The sequence below is a fragment of the Phyllobates terribilis genome, unplaced genomic scaffold (assembly GCF_046119375.1).
Source record: "Phyllobates terribilis strain yellow unplaced genomic scaffold, ASM4611937v1 Scaffold_4__5_contigs__length_816908805, whole genome shotgun sequence".
NCBI classification, from domain to species: Eukaryota; Metazoa; Chordata; class Amphibia; order Anura; family Dendrobatidae; genus Phyllobates; species Phyllobates terribilis.
In genome coordinates, this window is record NW_027362764.1 from 516280106 (window position 1) to 516300188 (window position 20083).

The 20083-nt window shown below is 43.0% G+C and overlaps 1 protein-coding gene across 4 annotated transcripts in view; it reads right to left on the reverse strand.

Moving 5' to 3' along the window:
* RIPOR2 (RHO family interacting cell polarization regulator 2) overlaps window positions 1-20083 on the reverse strand; it is a 193168-nt gene that overhangs the window by 131156 nt on the left and 41929 nt on the right. For all 4 annotated transcript variants that reach the window (XM_073678862.1, XM_073678861.1, XM_073678865.1 and 1 more), the window contains one exon: window positions 2047-2173. In XM_073678862.1, coding sequence (XP_073534963.1) covers window positions 2047-2173 — 127 coding nt within the window. The remainder of the gene's footprint in view (window positions 1-2046; window positions 2174-20083) is intronic.

Sequence of the window (20083 nt, forward strand, 5' to 3'; positions counted from 1 at the left end):
ATGTCTTTATTCAATTAAAGATTGTGTTTTTTTCCAAGCCTATGGCGAGTGCCACCTTTATTCTATTTTATATTTGAACCACATAAGGACACTACCACCACTATGTTTCACAGCAGGCACCATGCATTTTTCTTTGTACTCCTCAACTTTGCGACACCATACAGCCATCAGTTCCAAAATATTAAAGTGGTACTCCAGGGAGATGAAAAAAATGTGTGTACTGTTCCTGCAGTCCTATATTATAAAGATAAGATAATTAAACTGTGCTGACCATCTTTATAAACTTTGCTCCTGACCCCCTACCGTCTGTGTCATTAAATCATACACAAGTGTTCATCTGCCCACTGTAAGGAACAGCCAGCCTGAGAAGAGGAGGGGCGTTCAGAGCGTCAGCCTCAGGATATCTGTCTCCATTTAGTCCAAGAAGATGGGGGTGCTCCCTTCTTGTTGACATGACTGCTACCAGAAGATGCAAATACACGCTGCAATCCTCTGCTGTATGACCCATGACAGTGCACAATGTATACTGCCATGTGTCATACAGGGAGCAGACGCATGGCACTACATTGGTTTATTCAGTACTGCCATGATAAATCCCTCATATCAATTTCATAGTGTCCTGACCCTGCAACTTTATCACTCTGGATTGATTGTCAGGTGTCTCCTCAGCCTGAGGAAAGCAGAGTCTGCTGCAGCATCTGTCAGACATGGTGTAAACCCCCCAGGTCTCACTGCTCTGCTAATTATACTGTGCTCCAAGCATTCATGGGCTTCTAAAATATCCATCCATCCATCCTTGGACTAAATAGAGACAGATATCATGGGGCTGGAGCTTCTGAACAGCCAGGAGCAGTCACACCCCCGGCTATTATCAGGCAGATAATATAGGGGAGAGATGACACAGACAGGAAGGGTAAGATTCTGTCATAAGGAATTGCATGGGTTATAAAGATAATTAAACTGCACTGACCATCCCATCTTCATAGTGTATGAGTGCAGGAACAGTACACAAAAAGTTCTCCCCGGAGTACCCCTTTAATCTTGGTCTCATCACTGCACAGTCCCAGTAGTATTCATATTTTTTCATCACGGGCCCTGGGAAAATTGGAGTTGGCTTTTTTGTGCATGGGCTTTAGGAGAAGCTTCCTTTGTGGACAACATCCATGCATGCCATTCCTCTATAGTGCATGTCGTATTGTGTGAAGGGAAACACGCAGATTTGGCTTTAAACATCTTTAACTAATTGCAGTGAACTAGCAAGTTGAATTTCTTCAAATCTTCTCATCAGAAGACTCAGTTTAGGTGATATTTTGCAGTCTAAACTTTAGCTTTGCTCCTAAGACTTTCATTGGGGTGTACTAACTTTTGCATTTGCAATATTCGTTAGGGAAATTACTTTAGATGTTCAAAATAACCTTGTTTGGAACTAAAAGCCTTTTTGAATTGTTTTGTAGTATGGTAACCCACAGAAATGTTGATTCTGAAAGGAAACTAAAGGTTTCCTGACAAATCTGCTGCGGTGTACTCATTTATGCTGAGCACTGTAGGTTTTGTTTTTCTTAAGTTAAAGGTCTTGTATTTGAAGGATTTGTAGATTTGATTGAGGGTTCCCAATGAGGGTTCCGAAGCCATATTGCACCCAGTTTTTATGGTGTTATCAAGGATTTTCAGCGTTCTGCATAACCTTCGGTCTTGATGAACTGAGGCTTTATAGTGGAAAAGCTGACTAGTGTGCAACACAACAGAAGAAGTGTCAGCCTATTGAATCGGTGTCTGGTCAGAGTTAAAATTTGAGTATTCCGGGGGTTTTTGTGTTTATAAAAAAAGAAGGAGGACACCAATATTCTTTAATAACAAAACCTAATCCATCATCAGAAAATTATATTTATATCCAATAAAGGAATTTGGGAGGTAGCCTCTATAAAAAAAAATTCTGTAGAGCATTATTCACAAATAAGCCCCGGAAGATAGGACAGTGTGTCACAAGGGAGTCACAAAGTAGAAAAGTAAACATTTTGCCTGCAGCAGCTACATACTGTGACTTACCTAGATCTCCTTTCTGGAATACCACTAAAACCGGCAAATGACTGACTCCGAAGAATCCCATTAGGCCCTCCTGGAGGAAATGTCTGAGAGCCCACAGACATGATGTCAGGACTTCTAAAAGATAACTCTAAGAAAAAAAAAAAAGCCAGACGATTTTAATGCACAGTCTCTGTAAAATGAACACAATAAAAGTGTTCTGTGTAATCACATCTGATAAGTGAAGTCTGAACTACAATGATTTAAGGCAGTGATGGCTTTCTACATTAAGGGGGCACATGAGTTCAAGCAGAAACACTGTTCTGTGGTTATTACAACTAAATGAGATGATATATATGAAAACAGTATCTACCAGCTATAGAAATAAAGATCCAAAAGGCATCTACTATAGAAATATTAATGTAACCTGGCATGTTACATTACAGTATTCATTCAGCCCAACAAATGTCATGGCCAAAAATTCCACAGAAGAAAGGAAATAAGTAGGTTATTGCAATTAAATGAATGATATACAGTTTAAAAAGAAGATTTTTTTTCTGTGCCCTTCCATTTCAAAAGTTATGCCCCACAGTAATAAGGAGCACCCAGTATGCAAATTTTCCCCTTTACCCAACTAAGAACTTACCAAAGAACTTCTCTGGGGACTTTGCTTTTTCACGTGGGCAAAGCACAACTGCATCAGAGAGTTAAAAGCAAATGACCCCTGAGAGTGGCAGAGCTGCAGCCTGGCTCAGCGTGATCTTGTGAGACGTGGGAGGGTGGGATCAAGCACGCTCAACTGGAGCGGATGTGCAGTGCTGACCCTCCTTTTCCTTTATCATGTATCATAAATTGTCATTTAGCATAATCCCCATTGTTTCACTTGAGTGTAGTGGCGTGGCGATCCTGATTGTAAAAGTTTGGATATGTGTATGCTAAGCAAACACTTCGAGGTTAAACGTGCATCCATAGGGTCCTCTCATATACCCTCAATGAGTAACTGTTGTAATTTATTTAATAAAATCAATAGTACACATGAAAATAAGTAACTTTGTAATACATCTCATCAGAAAAATCTTATTTCTTCTTTAAGACTGGTAATGCATTCTTAATATTCTCAATTCACAGGAAAAATTAGTAAATCAGTGAAGACAGATTTTTACATTACTGACATAAGAGTTGCTACTTATAAGATTCTATGGAGGGGGTGGGGCGGGAATCTGACCGTAAAGTCCCAGTGCAACAAAGGTTAGTGAAATATGATATTTTATTAGGATTATTAGGTTGCTATCCTGACCGGCTTGAACTCGGATACGACATCACAAGCGCAATGGCACTGAAGCAGGCCGGGATCAGGAGCTAAAAGCCAGCTCCGGCCATCATGGCCAGATTCAGAGCAGGGCTTACTAGCTCAATAGAAAAGAGCTTGTAAATACTGCACATTTAAAATAAATAAGAATGTTGCCTGTTATAACAAGCTGTATAAAATCATACCCATCTGTGAAGATAGAAACATGTTGGAGCACCTGAAAGTCAAAGAATTAAATAAAAGGCTTATCACCATCTTTACGGTTATAGATTGCCAATCACATGTCTGGGAGTGACAAGCTTCAGTTTTCAGTTGCCCCAACAGTGTAAATCCCAGTAAATAGTCCAATATGCTCTTTGGCAGCACTGGGTTTATTTACCAAAGTCTCCAAAAGACCCAGGGTAAGAGGACAATTACAGAAGAGGTGCAATGAAAAGGCACCTGAGAAAGTACGTTTACACACGGTGCAGGTCTGGATTGACTACCTCACAGTAATAAGGGCAAGTTGCCCAACATGTTGGCTAACCAGCCATAGATTATCTGATGCCTCATTTGCAGAGGAAGTGACCGAGCAGCTACCACTGTGTGTAATGATGATCAGATTGCTGTGAGACCTCTTAAATGGATATTGGTTAATACCAACAAACAATTGTCTCAAAGTAACAGATAAAACATTCAGAAATAGATCAGATCAATTTTACAGTAAGCTATGTGTTTTGAGAAAACGACAAACCAGACTGACCCATGGAATCCAATGTAAATATGGAGAATCCCTCCTGTACTGTTGGGATTGGACATCTAACCCAAACATGAAAAGGTGACAGCTGTATGGGATATAATACAAGCCATCAGCCTGAATTAATGCACAATTACATACTACAGTTCCTACGGGGTGCACATGGAAATCATGGAGCCCCATAGCGAAAATCCAAATTGTAAATGGTTCATAGATGCAGTCATGGACATCTCACAACTTTTAAAAACATAGGGATATGGATATGTATTGTAGCACTGACACAGAAATCGTGCCTCTGATGAAGCAATTTGGTCTTTTCACCAATTATGATGCCCCTTTCATGGCCCCCAACACACACACACACACCCCTTCATAGTGAACCCCCCCACAGTATGAAGTCCCTATGGCGACCACATTCACACATTCATGCCCCCACATTATAATGCCCATAATGATCTCCAACAGCATAATGCTAACAATTCCTCCACATAGTATTATTTTATCCATCAGTACTACTGTAGGGGCATCATACTAATTATAATATACAGTACAGACCAAAAGTTTGGACACACCTCATTTAAAGATTTTTCTGTATTTTCATGACTATGAAAATTGTACATTAAGAAACACACAAAAGGAGGGCACTAAAGGTTCAATGAATATTTAATAAATGTTCCTTGCTCAACCCGTCACATACCCTGAAGGCAAGACCAAAGACATACAGCAAGAAAAAGTGGTATGTATAATTAGACAGGGAGCATATGGATAAAAAATATCATGATTTTTATTGAGTGAATACAGAACTAGACACAACATAGAAATTTAAAAGCATTTAAAAAGCATGATGCATCAGTAGAAACCACAAAAAAAGTATCACATATCAATATGTACCAACAATAGCCAAAAGAGCCTTAGTTACTTACCGGTAACGGGATTTTTCGGAGCCCATGACAGCACCACGTGAGAGAGAGGATCCGCCCATCAAGGACAGGAAACCTACAGGTTAAAAAGGGCGGCCCTCTCTTCCCGCCTCAGTTTAGTTAACAGAGCATGAGAGTACCGCCAAGGTTAGTTATGACAAAACATAATCACATTAAGTACATTACTTTTCATCAATTTCCCGCAAGGGTGCACAAAAAGAAATCAAATCTACAGGAGTGCACAACACCAGTGAAGGGAGGGAATATAAAGGTGCTGTCATGGGCTCCGAAAAATCCTGTTACCGGTAAGTAACTAAGGCTTTATTTGGTCGTCCATGACAGCACCACGTGAGAGAATTACAGAGACGAAGGAAATTAGGGAGGGACCACAGCTTGAAGCACCCTTCTCCTGAAAGTGAGATCTGCAGAGCCACCCAGATCCAATCTATAGTGCCTATAGAAAGTAGAGGGAGAAGACCAAGTGGCAGCCTTACAAATCTCCTCAATGGAAAGCCCTGTCTTCTCCGCCCAGGAGGTTGACACCGCTCTGGTAGAATGCGCCCTCAATCCCTCCGGTATCTCTTTATCCCCTGAGGAGTATGCGAGGGAAATGGCCTCCTTGATCCATCTAGCGATTGTAGCCTTTGAGGCCTTACAACCCTTCCTAGCCCCCTGATAGCAAATAATTAGGGACTTATCCTTTCTAAAGTCATGTGATACTTCTAAGTACCTTAGTACGCACCTCCTAACGTCTAAAGTGTGAAGTCTCTCCTCTTTGATTTTTGGGCGGAAAGCAAAAAGTTGAGAGAACTATTTCCTGGGTTCTATGGAATCGAGTGGCCACTTTAGGAAGAAAGGATTATATTAAAACCTGATCCAGCCTATCGTCCAGAATTTGCGTGAATGGAGGGCATATTGAAAGGGCCTGTAGGTCACTGACTCTCCTGGCTGAAGTTAGGGCTACTAACAGGACCGTCTTTAGGAAAATAATTTTGGGGGAGACTAAATCTAGGGGCTCAAAAGGAGGACTGGTCAAGGCATCTAAAACAAAATTCAAATCCCAGGGAGACCTCTTTGCTTTGGTAATGGGTCTACACCTAAAGGAAGCTTTTATAAAACGGCCTATCCAATAGTTATCTGCAATATTGGAAGAAAATAAAGTTCCCAACGCCGACACCTGTACTTTCAAGGTACTGGTAGTGAGACCTAATTCTAAGCCTCGCTGCAGAAATTCCAGAATTTTCCCCATAGGGGGCCCCTCCTCCACCTTAACTTCTGCAAAGGACAGAAACTTCCTCCAGGTCCTGGCATAAATAAGGGTGGTAACAGGTTTTCTGCTAACCAGGAGAGTATTTACTACATTTGCGGGGAATCCTTTGTTGGTCAATAACACCCTCTCAAATTCCACGCCGTCAAAATGTAGACTCGGGGTTGGAGGATGGGAAAGTGGCCCTTGAGTGAGGAGGTCCGGAATCACCCAGGGATCTGATATGGACATCTTCCGGAGACAAGGGAACCACGGTCTTTTGGGCCAAAAGGGACATACGAGTATCACTCTGGCCCGGTCTGCCCTGATCTTTCTTATCACCGCTGGGAGCAGGATCATGGGAGGGAAGGCATATGCCAGAGGAAATCTCCAGGGAACCATAAAGGCGTCCACTGCCAGGGGTCCTTCTCTGGGGTCTAAGGAACAAAAATTTTTCATTTTCCAATTGGCTCTTGTTGCGAATAAGTCCACAGTCGGAAGGCCCCACATTTCTACGATTCTGGAGAATATTTGTGTATTTAGGGACCACTCTCCTCCTCTTACAGAAGTACGGCTGAGGAAATCCGCTGTGATGTTTTCCTTGCCTTTTAGAGGAGTAGCCGAAAGAGAGAGACAGTGAACTTCGGTTTTCAGCAGAAGTGTGTTCGCTACCCTCATCAAGTTTCTTGAGCGGGTTCCCCCTTGGTGGTTTATGTAAGCTACCGTGACTTGATTGTCTGAGAGTACACGGACATGCTGGCCCTGTAAATATATAAGGAACTCGTTGAACGCATGCAGCACCGCCAGAAGCTCCTTAACATTTGATGACAACTGTTGCTCACTGCTTGCCCAGGTTCCCTGCACTAATTTCCCTTCAAAGTGAGCTCCCCAACCTGTAGCACTTGCATCAGTGGACAAGACTGCAGTTGGACTACATTCCCAGAGAACCCCTTTAGCAAACTTACCTAGCGTAAACTTACAGTCTAGATGCCCCTCTAAAGCTGCGTTATTGTACAACACATCCCACTGAAAGGCTCTTGAATGCAATTGTGACCAACGAACCGCAAGAAAAGTGGAGGTGAAGGTTCCCAATAGTGACATGGCCTTACGGAGTGACATAGAAGGTTTACGTATACATTGTTCTACCAACTCCCGGATTCTATCAATTTTCTCTTCTGGAAGACAACATAGCTGTTTCCTGGAATCTAATATGACCCCCAGATATTGTTGTACCTTGAGTGGAGATAGTCTAGACTTTTCTAAATTTAGAAACCACCCCAAACTCTTTAAGACCGACATGGTCTCCTGCAGGTGGGTCTCGCATTGAACCAACGAATTCCCCACTATCAGGAGATCATCCAGGTAAGGGATAATTAGAATGTCCCTTTCTCTTATATGGGCCATAACTTCCACCATTACTTTAGTAAAAACCCGTGGGGCTATAGCTAAACCGAAGGGGAGTGCAGTGTATTGGAAGTGTTTAACCACCCCGTCTATTTCAATGGCCAGCCTCAAGTATTTCTGGTAATCACTATGAATTGGGATATGGTAATACGCATCTTTGAGATCGAGCACTACCATATAGCAGTGGGGAAAAAGTAACTTTATTACGGATTTTAAAGACTCCATTTTAAAGGTGTGTATTTTAAAGAAATTATTCAGGGATTTCAGATTTATAATTGTCCTGAAACTTCCATCCGGTTTCGGAATCAAGAAGAGCGGGGAGTAGAAACCAAGACCCTTTTCAGCTTCCGGAACCTCAATCAGGACGTGCTTTCTTATTAGGGTTTGTACTTCCGAAACGAGGGCAGCCTGGCGTTCTGGGGAAGAACTTTTCGACCTCTTTCATCAGACTTGTCTTGCTCCCTGAAATCTCTCTTCCGGAAAAATTTCCTCTTCCGGAACGATCTCTTAAAGGAGGGTAGAGGTACTGATGGAAACCCCTTCTTAGGGTCCCCCGCTTTCTCCAATAAGTCATCCATGGTCTGACCAAAGAGGTATTCCCCTTCGCACGGGATTGTGCACAGTCTGGACTTAATCTATAAATCCCCTGGCCAGCTTTTAATCCACAAGGCTCGCCGAGCCGCATTTGACAGTGCTGCTGACTTTGCTGCCAACCTCACCGAGTCCACAGATGCATCAGCAAGAAAAGCTGCCGCCCCCTGAACCAGTGGAAGGGAAGAAATAATGTCTTTCCTAGAAGTCCCATCCTTCAACTGACTGTCTAGCTGTTCAAGCCACACCATCAGGGCTCTGGACATACAAGTAGCTGCTACTGTTGGTCTCAGTGCTCCCGCAGCTGTCTCCCATGCCCCTTTCAGGAAAGTATCAGCCCGTCTGTCTAGGGGATCTCTCAATGCACCCATATCATCGAACAGGAGGGAAGTTCTTTTCGCTGCTTTAGTAACAGCAACATCCAGCTTGGGTGCTTTTAACCAGGAGGAACACATAGCATCCTCAAACGGATATTTCCTTTTAAAGGATGGAGGAACACTACCCTTCTTGTCAGGCTTTCTCCACTCCTTATTAATGAGGTCTTTCACCTTTGAATTTACTGGAAAGACCCTTCTTTTCTTTAGCCCCAGACCACCAAACATAACATCCTCAGCCGACTTCTCTACCCTCGAGTCCACTATCCCCATTGTAGATCGGACGGCTTTTACTAGGGCATCGACCTCCTTCAGGGGGAAGCACTGTCTGTCTATCTGGCTCAGTATCAGAGGAAGAGAAGGCGGAGGAGGAAGCGACCGATAGCTCAGAGTCTGAACCCGGCTGGGTTTCTTGAGGAATATGCCCAGACTCTGAACCTTGCAATGCTTTGCCTATTTCTTCCCTTATTAAAGTTCTCAGGCCTAGGGAAAAATCTGGGGTCTCCTCCGATATTTTGCTGATACAAAGCTGACAACCTTTTGCTATATGAATCAGGGAGTGGACAGCTGCATAAGGCACACTCTCTGTGCTTGGACTTCGAGGAACATTTCTTGCTCTAAAAGAAAGTCATAGATAGAAAGAAGGAGGAGACATTAGTAGAACTTTCACGAAGATTCCACTCACCCTACAGAACCTTCGGTACCGTAGAAGCAGAAGAATCCAGTATGCATGGCGAGTAATCACGCCGCACCGGACCGTCCTTCCTGCTCTTAGTGGTAGCTCTTCTAGTTGTACGACCAGACCCTAGCCGGGAATGACGCTGCGCCACTAGTTGTGAGGGCTCCCCAGAGGGCTGCTCCTGCAGCAGATGTTGTTGCCTAGGTGACAGCTCCTGTGAATCTTCCATAGCTTACAATGTAAGAATGGGCTGGGAAGCACCTCTGTATGTTACCAGACCCTTTATATACTGGCCATACCGGTACCATGTGTGGGTGTGTGTTTCTTTTTTTTTTTACCCAGGAGGGCGTTACCTGCTCCTTGGTCTTCCTCCCCAGGTTCAGGTGGGATCCAGGTGGGCTACTCGCTGCCAGGTCCTCAATCCCCCGGCGTTCAGATGCTCGCGCCAAAAATTCAAACGAGCCCCGCCCCTTCCGGTGACGTCACAGGGCTTCCTGCCCGGCGCACCGGAAGTCGCGTCAGAAGGTCGCGCCCGTCACGTGCGCCGCCGGCGCGACCTGGATCTCCTGCAAGCGGTAGCAGGGGGGGGAGGAAGCCCGCTAGCGGCCCCACACCTGGCGGACATCTACCTCCCGTGAGGCGATGTCGCGCCTGCCGCAACGCTCACGGAGGCGCCCCCATGAGCCCTGCCGTGGCGTCTCCAGAGGACCGGGACAGACCGGCTCCAACCACCTGCTGTGGCCCTCTCTGGGACAGGAGTCCATCTTCTGCAGGTAAGCCTGCAAGGTCCCCCATCATGGACAGGAAACCTAAACTGAGGCGGGAAGAGAGGGCCGCCCTTTTTAACCTGTAGGTTTCCTGTCCTTGATGGGCGGATCCTCTCTCTCACGTGGTGCAGTCATGAACAACAGAATAAATGATAATAGTAAAACCTCCTATCCCAAAGCAAAGATACCATAAATGGGTGTCTGAAACATTGAAGTGCATCTATCAGTGCAAATTAACCCGTGTCAGCCTCTATGCTCTCAACATAAGCTACCAGTCTATCCTGGTTCTATTAAATTCAATAGAAAAACCCACGGGGGGGGGCATCTAAAGAAATCAACCCAAAAATAAAGGGAATGTAGATCCCTGGAGTTAGGAATAGATACCTCTAAAAATCCAGCCTGTGGGTTAGAAGTGGGGCTGTCGCAGTGTGCAGAGGGTGGGAGGATCAATAGAGGGCCATTACCCCACGCGTATCGCCACCAACGCTGTGGCTTCATCTGGGGAAAAGATGTGGTGTCAATGCAAAAGGTGGCTACTTTGAAGAACCAAGAATATAAGACATATTTTCAGTTGTTTCACACTTTTTTGCTAAGTATATAATTCCACATGTGTTAATTCATAGTTTTGATGCCTTCAGTGTGAATGTACAATTTTCATAGTCATGAAAATACAGAAAAATCTTTAAATGAGAAGGTGTGTCCAAACTTTTGGTCTGTACTGTATAATTACTCACTTATGCCCACTTCCCCTGATGCGCTGCTCTGGTCTGTGCGCGGCCTGAGGACACATGCAGCAGACATGATCTGTGGTCATTGTGCCTGCTGCACTGGGACCCAGACAGACTAAGATGTACCCACAGCCCCCTCCAGCACACATTATGATGCACCCACAGCACCCCACTATCTCAGTATGATGTGTCCATGGTTTCCTTACCACCCCTATACACAGTCTAGTAGTCCACACAGAAGTACTGACTGCCAAAGGGTACAAAAAAAACAAAAAAAACCCAGCTGCTCGACAATGGAGTTCACCCAGACTTAAAGGCCCCATAGCGCATATATATATATATATATATATATATATATATATATATATAACCAGTCACCAGTCTTCAATTTTGTTCAAGATTGTAATATAAGAATTGGAACTAACATTAAAAAGATTAAATTAATATTGTATGCCATCCAAACTCAAAAAGAAGAAGTGTTCTTTTTGAGCCTGGTTTGTATTAAGGATTGCTTTTTTTCTCCAGTATGAAATTGTGTGCCAATTCAAAACGTTTCCATGGCAGCAACTGCTACACCATATTAAATCAGACCCCGCAAGTGCCAACCCGATTCATATTCAGATTAAAACAGTGAAAGCTTCTGGGATTAACAAGTCATAATACAAGGTAAAGGGCCATAATTAGTTGTTGCTTACAGATTGAGAGCGGTTGGCCAATTTTTTTATTATTCCAAATGTCTTGAGGGTATGACTTTGTGGGACTTTTTTTTTCATATAAAGTATCACAGGTTCTGCACCAATCACCTCTTTTGCAAGATGCTGCTCGCTTGTTAATGTAAAAGTAAAAATTAACATTGTTAAAAGGGACTCTAGGAAAAAGCCAAAAACGTGATGGCCATTGATGCTCATCCCACCCGAAGGGTTATAGCTATATGGCCAGATTCATCACAGCAATGTCGTCAGAATTCTGGTGTAAAGTGCTTTGAAAAGTCAAACCTTTGGCACAGCTTGGAGCTGCGTAAAAATTGTGACTTTTGGAGTTTTCATGCCAGTTTCTCCCAGGTCGAGCAAAATCGGAGGATCTGGGGTGGGATGGAGACATGTTGGGAGTGTGACACCACAGCTGGTCATGAATTAGATGACCTGTGGACTAACTCTTTCACATCCCCGTCCCAGAGCCACCTATTTTCCATGACTAGCTAAAAACAGTGAGCTAGTTCTGACTGGAGAATTTATAACTGACTTATGACTACATTAAGATGGAGTTGAACTTAATTTGTAATTATGTAGATAATGTAGTGCATCTGTGAAGATTACTCAAGATAATCCCATGTCAATCATTGTGCCCTGTTTGGCGGGTTTTATAGACATCTTCATGCACAGTGTAATTAAAACACTCTTGCAAGGGAGGGGGCCGAAAGGCAGGGAGTGACCTACCTCAAAGCATCTGTTAGCTGCACAGGATGGCCCCCTGCGTATTTCAAGCCATGCGTCCTTTTGTGTAAGATACTATAATTCAACACCGAGTTATGGGAATACGATACATCCCAGGGATAAACCAACTAGATTTTTGGAAACCCAAAAGAACGGGGAATGTCACCTTAGCTTTCAGAACAGTCTAGTGTGTAGGTAAAGGGAGATACCCGGCAGAGCCTTGCGGGGGCCCCTAGGGCCCCGGTGCTTGGTATCCACGCACAGAAGGGGCCCAGCTGGGTCCGATGAGACCAGAACCAGCCCTCTAGGACAGTCCATTAAGGAGGTATAGCCCATTGTAGTTTTTGGGAGTTTAAAGCAGGGGTGGAGACTTGGGCTCAACCAGGCGACAATCGTGAGAGTGACCCAGAGAGTTTAAAGGTCCCTGCAGCTAGAGTCCAGTGTCTTTTTTCCTGGGGAAGCCGTGACGTCATGTCGTGTGGAAGGAGTCAGTCAACCAAGAGAGGTCCCACAAGCCTCCCATGTGGCAGCCCTTCCCCCGAAAGCCATGTCGTCCATCTGACCGGTAAACGGACTCGTAATAATGGCTTTATACCTTTTGGAACCCTACTATTGTGTATGTATAATCCTTATGTATATTGTGTAATGTCAAGTGCGCCCCTAAGGTGATTAAATATATAATTTAACCTTGGACTGCTCTTTTATTTCGATCCACGAACCCTCACATCCGTTGTTCGGCCCAACGAACACGTTACCGGGCTGGTTTCTAGCCCGATAAGTCCCGTTATATCTAATAGAAACTGGTGGCAGCTCTCCCAGGCAGACCAGGCTCTGCTTCACTGGAGCTAGTGAAAAGAGCCTCTCAGCCTGTCAGGGGTGAAAGCGAGTGTGGTGCCACGTCAGTGACCGAGTAGGTCGCCTCTTCTCACTCCCTGGTGCTTTCCTGTACCAGTGTGGACAGGGGGTGTCTGTGTAGAACTGTACCAATCTGACCTTACACGTCCTCGAGGAGGTGTGGAACATCACGTTGGTGCAAAGGGCAGATCCATATCACGTGCTCCGCCTGACGCAATTGTGATGTCAGGCGGGTGGCGGGGTGTGGATGCATCACAAGTGGTGGGATTCTGCGGGGGTCTCTCTGTTGCCATTTCTTCACAGCATCTATATAAAAATAGTTTTTAATACGGCTTTTCTTGATTTTCAGTGATGCTCCGGCCCTCGTGACTGCTCTTCAGCCGAGTCTACTGTGAGCATCGGTAGTTGCTTTCCCAGGGCAAGTCTATGAGACATGGAGTGAGGAACCATAGATTTACATTGACAATGCGACTTCCATGAAGGGCTTATACTTCCACTATTAAAAAGGGGAATAATCCAGACTAAAATGTGCATTGTCCACAATTGTACTATTATAGTGACAGACTAATAGCATTTCAGATCCCCTGGAGAACAAGTGACACATTTAAGGTATTTTGCACACCATAACACAAGCGTTTTCTTTAAATGTAGAAAAGCAATTAAAACCCAACCAAAATGAGTGCGTAATAATTACTATATTCGCAGATTCATCAATGTACATACAGTACAGACCAAAAGTTTGGACACACCTTCTCATTTAAAGATTTTTCTGTATTTTCATGACTATGAAAATTGTACATTCACACTGAAGGCATCAAAACTATGAATTAACACATGTGGAATTATATACTTAACAAAGAAGTGTGAAACAACTGAAAATAGGTCTTATATTCTAGGTTCTTCAAAGTAGCCACCTTTTGCTTTGATGACTGCTTTGCACACTCTTGGCATTCTCTTGATGAGCTTCAAGAGGTAGTCACCAGAAATGGTTTTCACTTCACATGTGTGCCCTGTCAGGTTTAATAAGCGGGATTTCTTGTCTTATAAATGGGGTTGGGACCATCAGTTGTGTTGTACAGAAGTCTGGTGGATACACAGCTGATAGTCCTACTGAATAGACTGTTAGAATTTGTATTATGGCAAAAAAAGCAGCTAAGTATAGAAAAACGAGTGGCCATCATTACTTTAAGAAATGAAGGTCAGTCAGTGCGAAAAATTGAGAAAACTTTGAAAGGGTCTCCAAGTGCAGTTGCAAAAACCATCAAGAGCTACAAAGAAACTGGCTCACATGATGACCACCCCAGGAAAGGAAGACCAAGAGTCACCTCTGCTTCTGAGGATAAGTTTATCCGAGTCACCAGCCTCAGAAATTGCAGGTTAACAGCAGCTCAGATTAGAGACCAGGTCAATGCCACACAGCAGCAGACACATCTCTTCAACAACTGTTAAGAGGAGACTTTGTGCAGCAGGCCTTCATGGTAAAATAGCTGCAAGGAAACCACTGCTAAGGACAGGCAACAAGCAGAAGAGACTTGTTTGGGCTAAAGAACACAAGGAACGGACATTAGACCAGTGGAAATCTGTGCTTTGGTCTGATGAGTCCAAATTTCCAACCACCGTGTCTTTGTGCGACGCAGAAAAGGTGAACGGATGGACTCTACATGCCTGGTTCCCACCGTGAAGCATGGAGGAGGAGGTGTGATGGTGTGGGGGTGCTTTGCTGGTGACACTGTTGGGGATTTATTCAAAATTGAAGGCATACTGAACCAGCATGGCTACCACAGCATCTTGCAGCGGCATGCTATTCCATCCGGTTTGCGTTTAGTTGGACCATCATTTATTTTTCAACAGGACAATGACCCCAAACACACCTCCAGGCTGTGTAAGGGCTATTTGACCAAGAAGGAGAATGATGGGGTGCTATGCCAGATGACCTGGCCTCCACAGTCACCAGACCTGAACCCAATCGAGATGGTTTGGGGTGAGCCGGACCGCAGAGTGAAGGCAAAAGGGCCAACAAGTGCTAAGCATCTCTGGGAACTCCTTCAAGATTGTTGGAAGACCATTTCCGGTGACTACCTCTTGAAGCTCATCAAGAGAATGCCAAGAGTGTGCAAAGCAGTCATCAAAGCAAAAGGTGGCTACTTTGAAGAACCTAGAATATAAGACATATTTTCAGTTGTTTCACACTTTTTTGTTAAGTATATAATTCCACATGTGTTAATTCATAGTTTTGACGCCTTCAGTGTGAATATACAATTTTCATAGTCATGAAAATACAGAAAAAAACTTTAAATGAGAAGGTGTGTCCAAACTTTTGGTCTGTACTGTATATATTAAAGGTCACAGACCCTTCACTTCCATAAAAAAAATAATGACTTTCCACTAGTTAGATGCAGAATATTCAAGTCAAGCTACAGCATATATTTTTTTAGTTAAAAAAACAGCAATTTAAAGTGGTATCGTTTTGGCTTGAAGGAGAAGCAGTTACTATAAACTAGTTGCTTGAATGGACAAAATAAGCGCATTGTATGGGGAGGTCAACAGGTAGCCTTACTACTGTGAAATCTGGTGTCACTACTTAATATAGGGTAGAAGGGCCTCATTACCAGTATTTGACAACATGGCTGTTTATCAAACACTGGGCCATGGACCAAATATCAATACAACACACAAATTCTCATAACAGCCAATCAGCAAGTAAGAACGCAAACTACTTTAGAGTTTGATAAGAGAAATTGCTTATTAAACGTGCAAGACTAAAAAAAAAATATAAGGATGTCAGAATAGGTGGTAAAAAGGCCATTATGGAGTCGACAAAGTGTAAAAGATATTACCCTGTAATCTCAGACATGAAAAAACTAGTTTCTATTTTACCAAAATCCTACAAAAACTTCACTGCCTAAGAAATTAAAAAAAAAAGAAAAAAAAAAAAGAAGTAATTCCATATGACAAAGCCCTAAGCAAACTGTGCAAGGCAGCTGGTTCTCAGCATTAATCTGAATTGTGGAAATAGCTTCTAGTTTGGAGAGTCTGAAAGGTCACAGGCTTGGAGGCTCCAACTGGGTTTTTAAATGGGAAAAACAGCTTGTGAGCACAGAGCCCACTGACTGCAATAGGACAGCAGTAATTAGGTGCCTGCCTTGCTTAGTCAAAGTCAATCTTCAGTGGGTAGCGAGAACTGGCATTTTAGATGCTTTAAAAGGACTGGCAAATAACTATGTGCAGTTCAAGCTCAGGGCCAGGTCCAAGGAGATGTCACTTTTGATTTGTTACTTCCTCTGAGAAGGAAGTCAGCTGTTTGCATTAAATGTGCCAGGCCTTAGTGTTTTAAAGGTCTAAAAAACCCTTAGTAAAGCAGTGCGGTGGGGGGTAACAAAAATAGCACAGAGTGTTTAAAGCGGTTTGTGATATAAGCATTTGCACTTTGGAATCAGTCAGAAGCATTGTGCCGCAGATACATGGCACCCCTTCTGGAGTTTGCACTCCTGGACTCTCTGGGGTCCCCCATACTAAGGATTTTTCAATATAAAACGTGATCTAATTGGTGAATTAGTAGACTATAATAATAAATTCTTTGACCACTACAATAAAAAAGCAGCTCTTCAAAACACAGATTTCCACATAGTAGCTTATCTGGAAAAAGAGCAGTGCCACAGCAGTAAGGAATAAAACAAAAGTGCAGCCTCATCAATCATTGAATTTAGAAGGCAAATGACAACCACTTCTTGATTAAAAGAAACACTTATTTTTTCATTCAAAACCCATATAGATCTATAAAATGTATTCATTACGAGCAGAGCTCCAGTGGAGCAGAAGGACGAAAGCAGTGACACGCTCGTTTGGTACATGGATATTTAAAGCTTCATTGTATCCTCCTTGGAAAAGGTGACCAACTTTTTGGGAGTGTGGTGAGGCCAGGGACTGGAAATTCATATTCCCAGTTATGAAGGTCTCAGCAGGAATGCTAGTCTGTCTGACTTCAAAGGACCCCAGGAGAGAATTGAATACAGGTCAGCTAGGATATATACATTTGTAGTGCAAACGCCTATTCCTGACAAGAGTATGGGGGAGCTAATTGAATCATGGCAATGAGGAATAGCTAATTGAATTACCTCTGAAGTCAGGGGAAGCTCTTGTGTTAGATCAATTACCATGCGCACCTTACAATGAGAATATTGCTGGGAAATGGATTATGAAATGTCTAATAGAAGGGAAGAGGAGATTACATGTAAATCGCCTATTGTCTGCCCTGCCCAAGTTACGTATAAATGTGTCCTTCTGTGAGAGAGGAGGGGTCTTCTGTTGAGGGTCACCTGTCGTTACAGATGGGCAGAAAGACACTAGGAACCGCCCTGGACCCATGACAGCACCCTTCCTGCCGTGTCCAGAGACCTTTGATGAAAGTGTGGTATATTCACTTTTATTCCTGTTAATTTTACTGTATCGTATTACGGCTTCCTTACTATATTTGTATGACATATATATATCTTGTAACCGCTTGTATATATTGTACCTAGCATCGCTCTTTTGAGTAAATAAATATATAAAATTTATAAGCTCGCTTCACATTATCCTAAACCCGGAACTCACGGAAGTTGTGAGCAAGGATCAGGGGCACGTGGCTCCGATCGGTTTGTGACAGGTTTATTCACTGTTGATCTATATTTTGCATGCGCTTTATTCTATCCGTATACGTAGGGTTTATTTGTGTATACAGTCCATAAGCTTGTTCAATTTAAGCTATAGAAATAAAAAATAAAAAAAGTTTAGATTTTGATTACTGACAATGGAGGAGAGGTTTACTGACAAGGTCCCACAGAGCCCTTGCAATTTCATTGTATGGAGGTCAAAAATTTCTGATGGCAGCCGTTATGGGAATAAAGAAGCAAAATCATTCACAAAACTTTGTGAGATCATCCCAAACCAATAAGCATCAACTTTTTCCTGCCATTGATGCAGGCCATATCCCAGCAGGTATAGGATTTCCTAGGCAGAGACATGACTTTCACAGACTAAACAACTCCTCAAATGGGCGCAAAATTGTAACTAGACTATTTTTTCAATCCTCATTCTGAACAGAGGAATTAGTTTTAACTGCTAAAAAGTATTCCGTTTTGAACACAACTTACAAGTTCAGGCAGGGTGAAAAATTACTTCTAAGTTTAGTGGCAAAGACCACTTAGTGCTGAGATACATACAGAATACAAAATAATAATAAATAATAAATTTGCCGGCATTTTAAACAGGCAATGAGAAAGCAAATCTGCTCCTTTGTGGCTTACAGTCCCCTGTGTTTGATCAGGTAACTTCTCTACCTGAATGTTTACCAGCAACTGAACCTCAGAATCAAGAGAGAAGCACCAAGCTCTTGCAATTCTTTGTGTAGACTTCTAGAACCACTGGTCCAGGAGTGAATATAGAAGCGGACCTCTGAGCAAGAACAATTTACTGTCCAGCAGCTCATAATAAACAATTCCACCTGCTTTGAAGGATAGTGGCCGCCTTAACGCTGCAACAATGGTATGTCCACCCCTGCACTTTTTGCACTTGCCAAAAGTAAAAATTTTAGATTACAAATTATTACGAGTTGAAAGATTTGTAAAGAGTGGAGAATGAAAATGCTGTGCTTACAGCTCCTAGACAGACTCTTGTACAAAAGCCTGAAGCAGCTGCTGCGTACAGCATGATCCTGTAGAGACTAACCGCACATATAGAGTTTGATGGTGACACGGTGTATATACATTTCCTCCACGGTACTTATCGTTTAAACATTACAGCTTATAATAAAGACGCCCTAGCTGAAATCTAGGATCCCTTGACGTATGTGATACATTATGTGTTCGCTTTGCATTAGCCATTTGTGTTTCTTGATTGGAGCAGATGCATATACATGGCTGCCTCTAGTGTATTCTGTACTTTTCAAGCTCTATTTTGTATACCTTCAACATCATAAGTGGAGCTCACAGCAGGCATTGTCAATACAGTTTCCTAGTAGGATGCTGGAGCTACTGCAGTAAAGTAATTAAAACATCTCTTCAAGTCATTGTTTTATGATTCAGTATGCCAAGGAAGCCACAAAAAAAAAAAAAAAAAAGGATTAGCAGATTTGCCATAGAGGCTGGATTCAAGCAAAGCCATTACTGTGTGCCTAGTGCAGAATCTGATTAGTATTCTATTTTCTTGTTTGGATCACTTTGGCCTGCCCACCCCACAGACCAGAAAAAGGTTGTGCATACGAATACCTTACATTTGGCATAGATTTTCCCCAGCTACTGCAGCATAAACCCCTGGCTGGCAATGGCCTTTTACTTTAAGGAAGTCAGACAGCCATATTATTTGGCCAAGGACCGAAACACAATGCTTGGACAGGCCGTTCTATGCTGCAGTCACGCTCTGGTTGGGAGAGTCATCGGTCAGTCCGAGCACTGCGTTGCGATCCTCATTCGAGTTATATAGCCGCCTAACTCTTCCCATAGAATCAACTGTATGCCAGGGAAGATAGGAGCTGGACCTGGGTAATCTGCTGATAACCTTTTTTTAAAAAAAAAAAAAAGTGGCATCATGGGTTTTGTCCCTTTCTAAAACCTAACAACAAAAAAAAAAAAGCTAAAATGGTTACATCTTTCAAAAAAAAAAAAATATATATATATATGCAAGCATGTTTTTTTGCAGCCCGTTTTTACCATTCCAAATAAATGCATACAAGATTTGTCCTCTGCTCTGGAACTCTCACCCCAACACAACAGACTCTCGAGTACAGAGAAAAACTTCAAAAAGGAACCTGAAGACCTACCTCTTCCGAAAAGCCTACAACCTGCAGTAACCACCGCTCCACCATACCGCTGCACGACCAGCTCTACCCTCACCCATCCCTTGTAGATTGTGAGCCCTCGCGGGCGGGGTCCTCTCTCCTCCTGTACCAGTCGCTGTCGCGTTTTTGTTCAAGATTATTGTAATTGTTTTCGTTATGTATACCCCTTTTTCACATGTAAAGCGCCATGGAATAAAGGATGCAA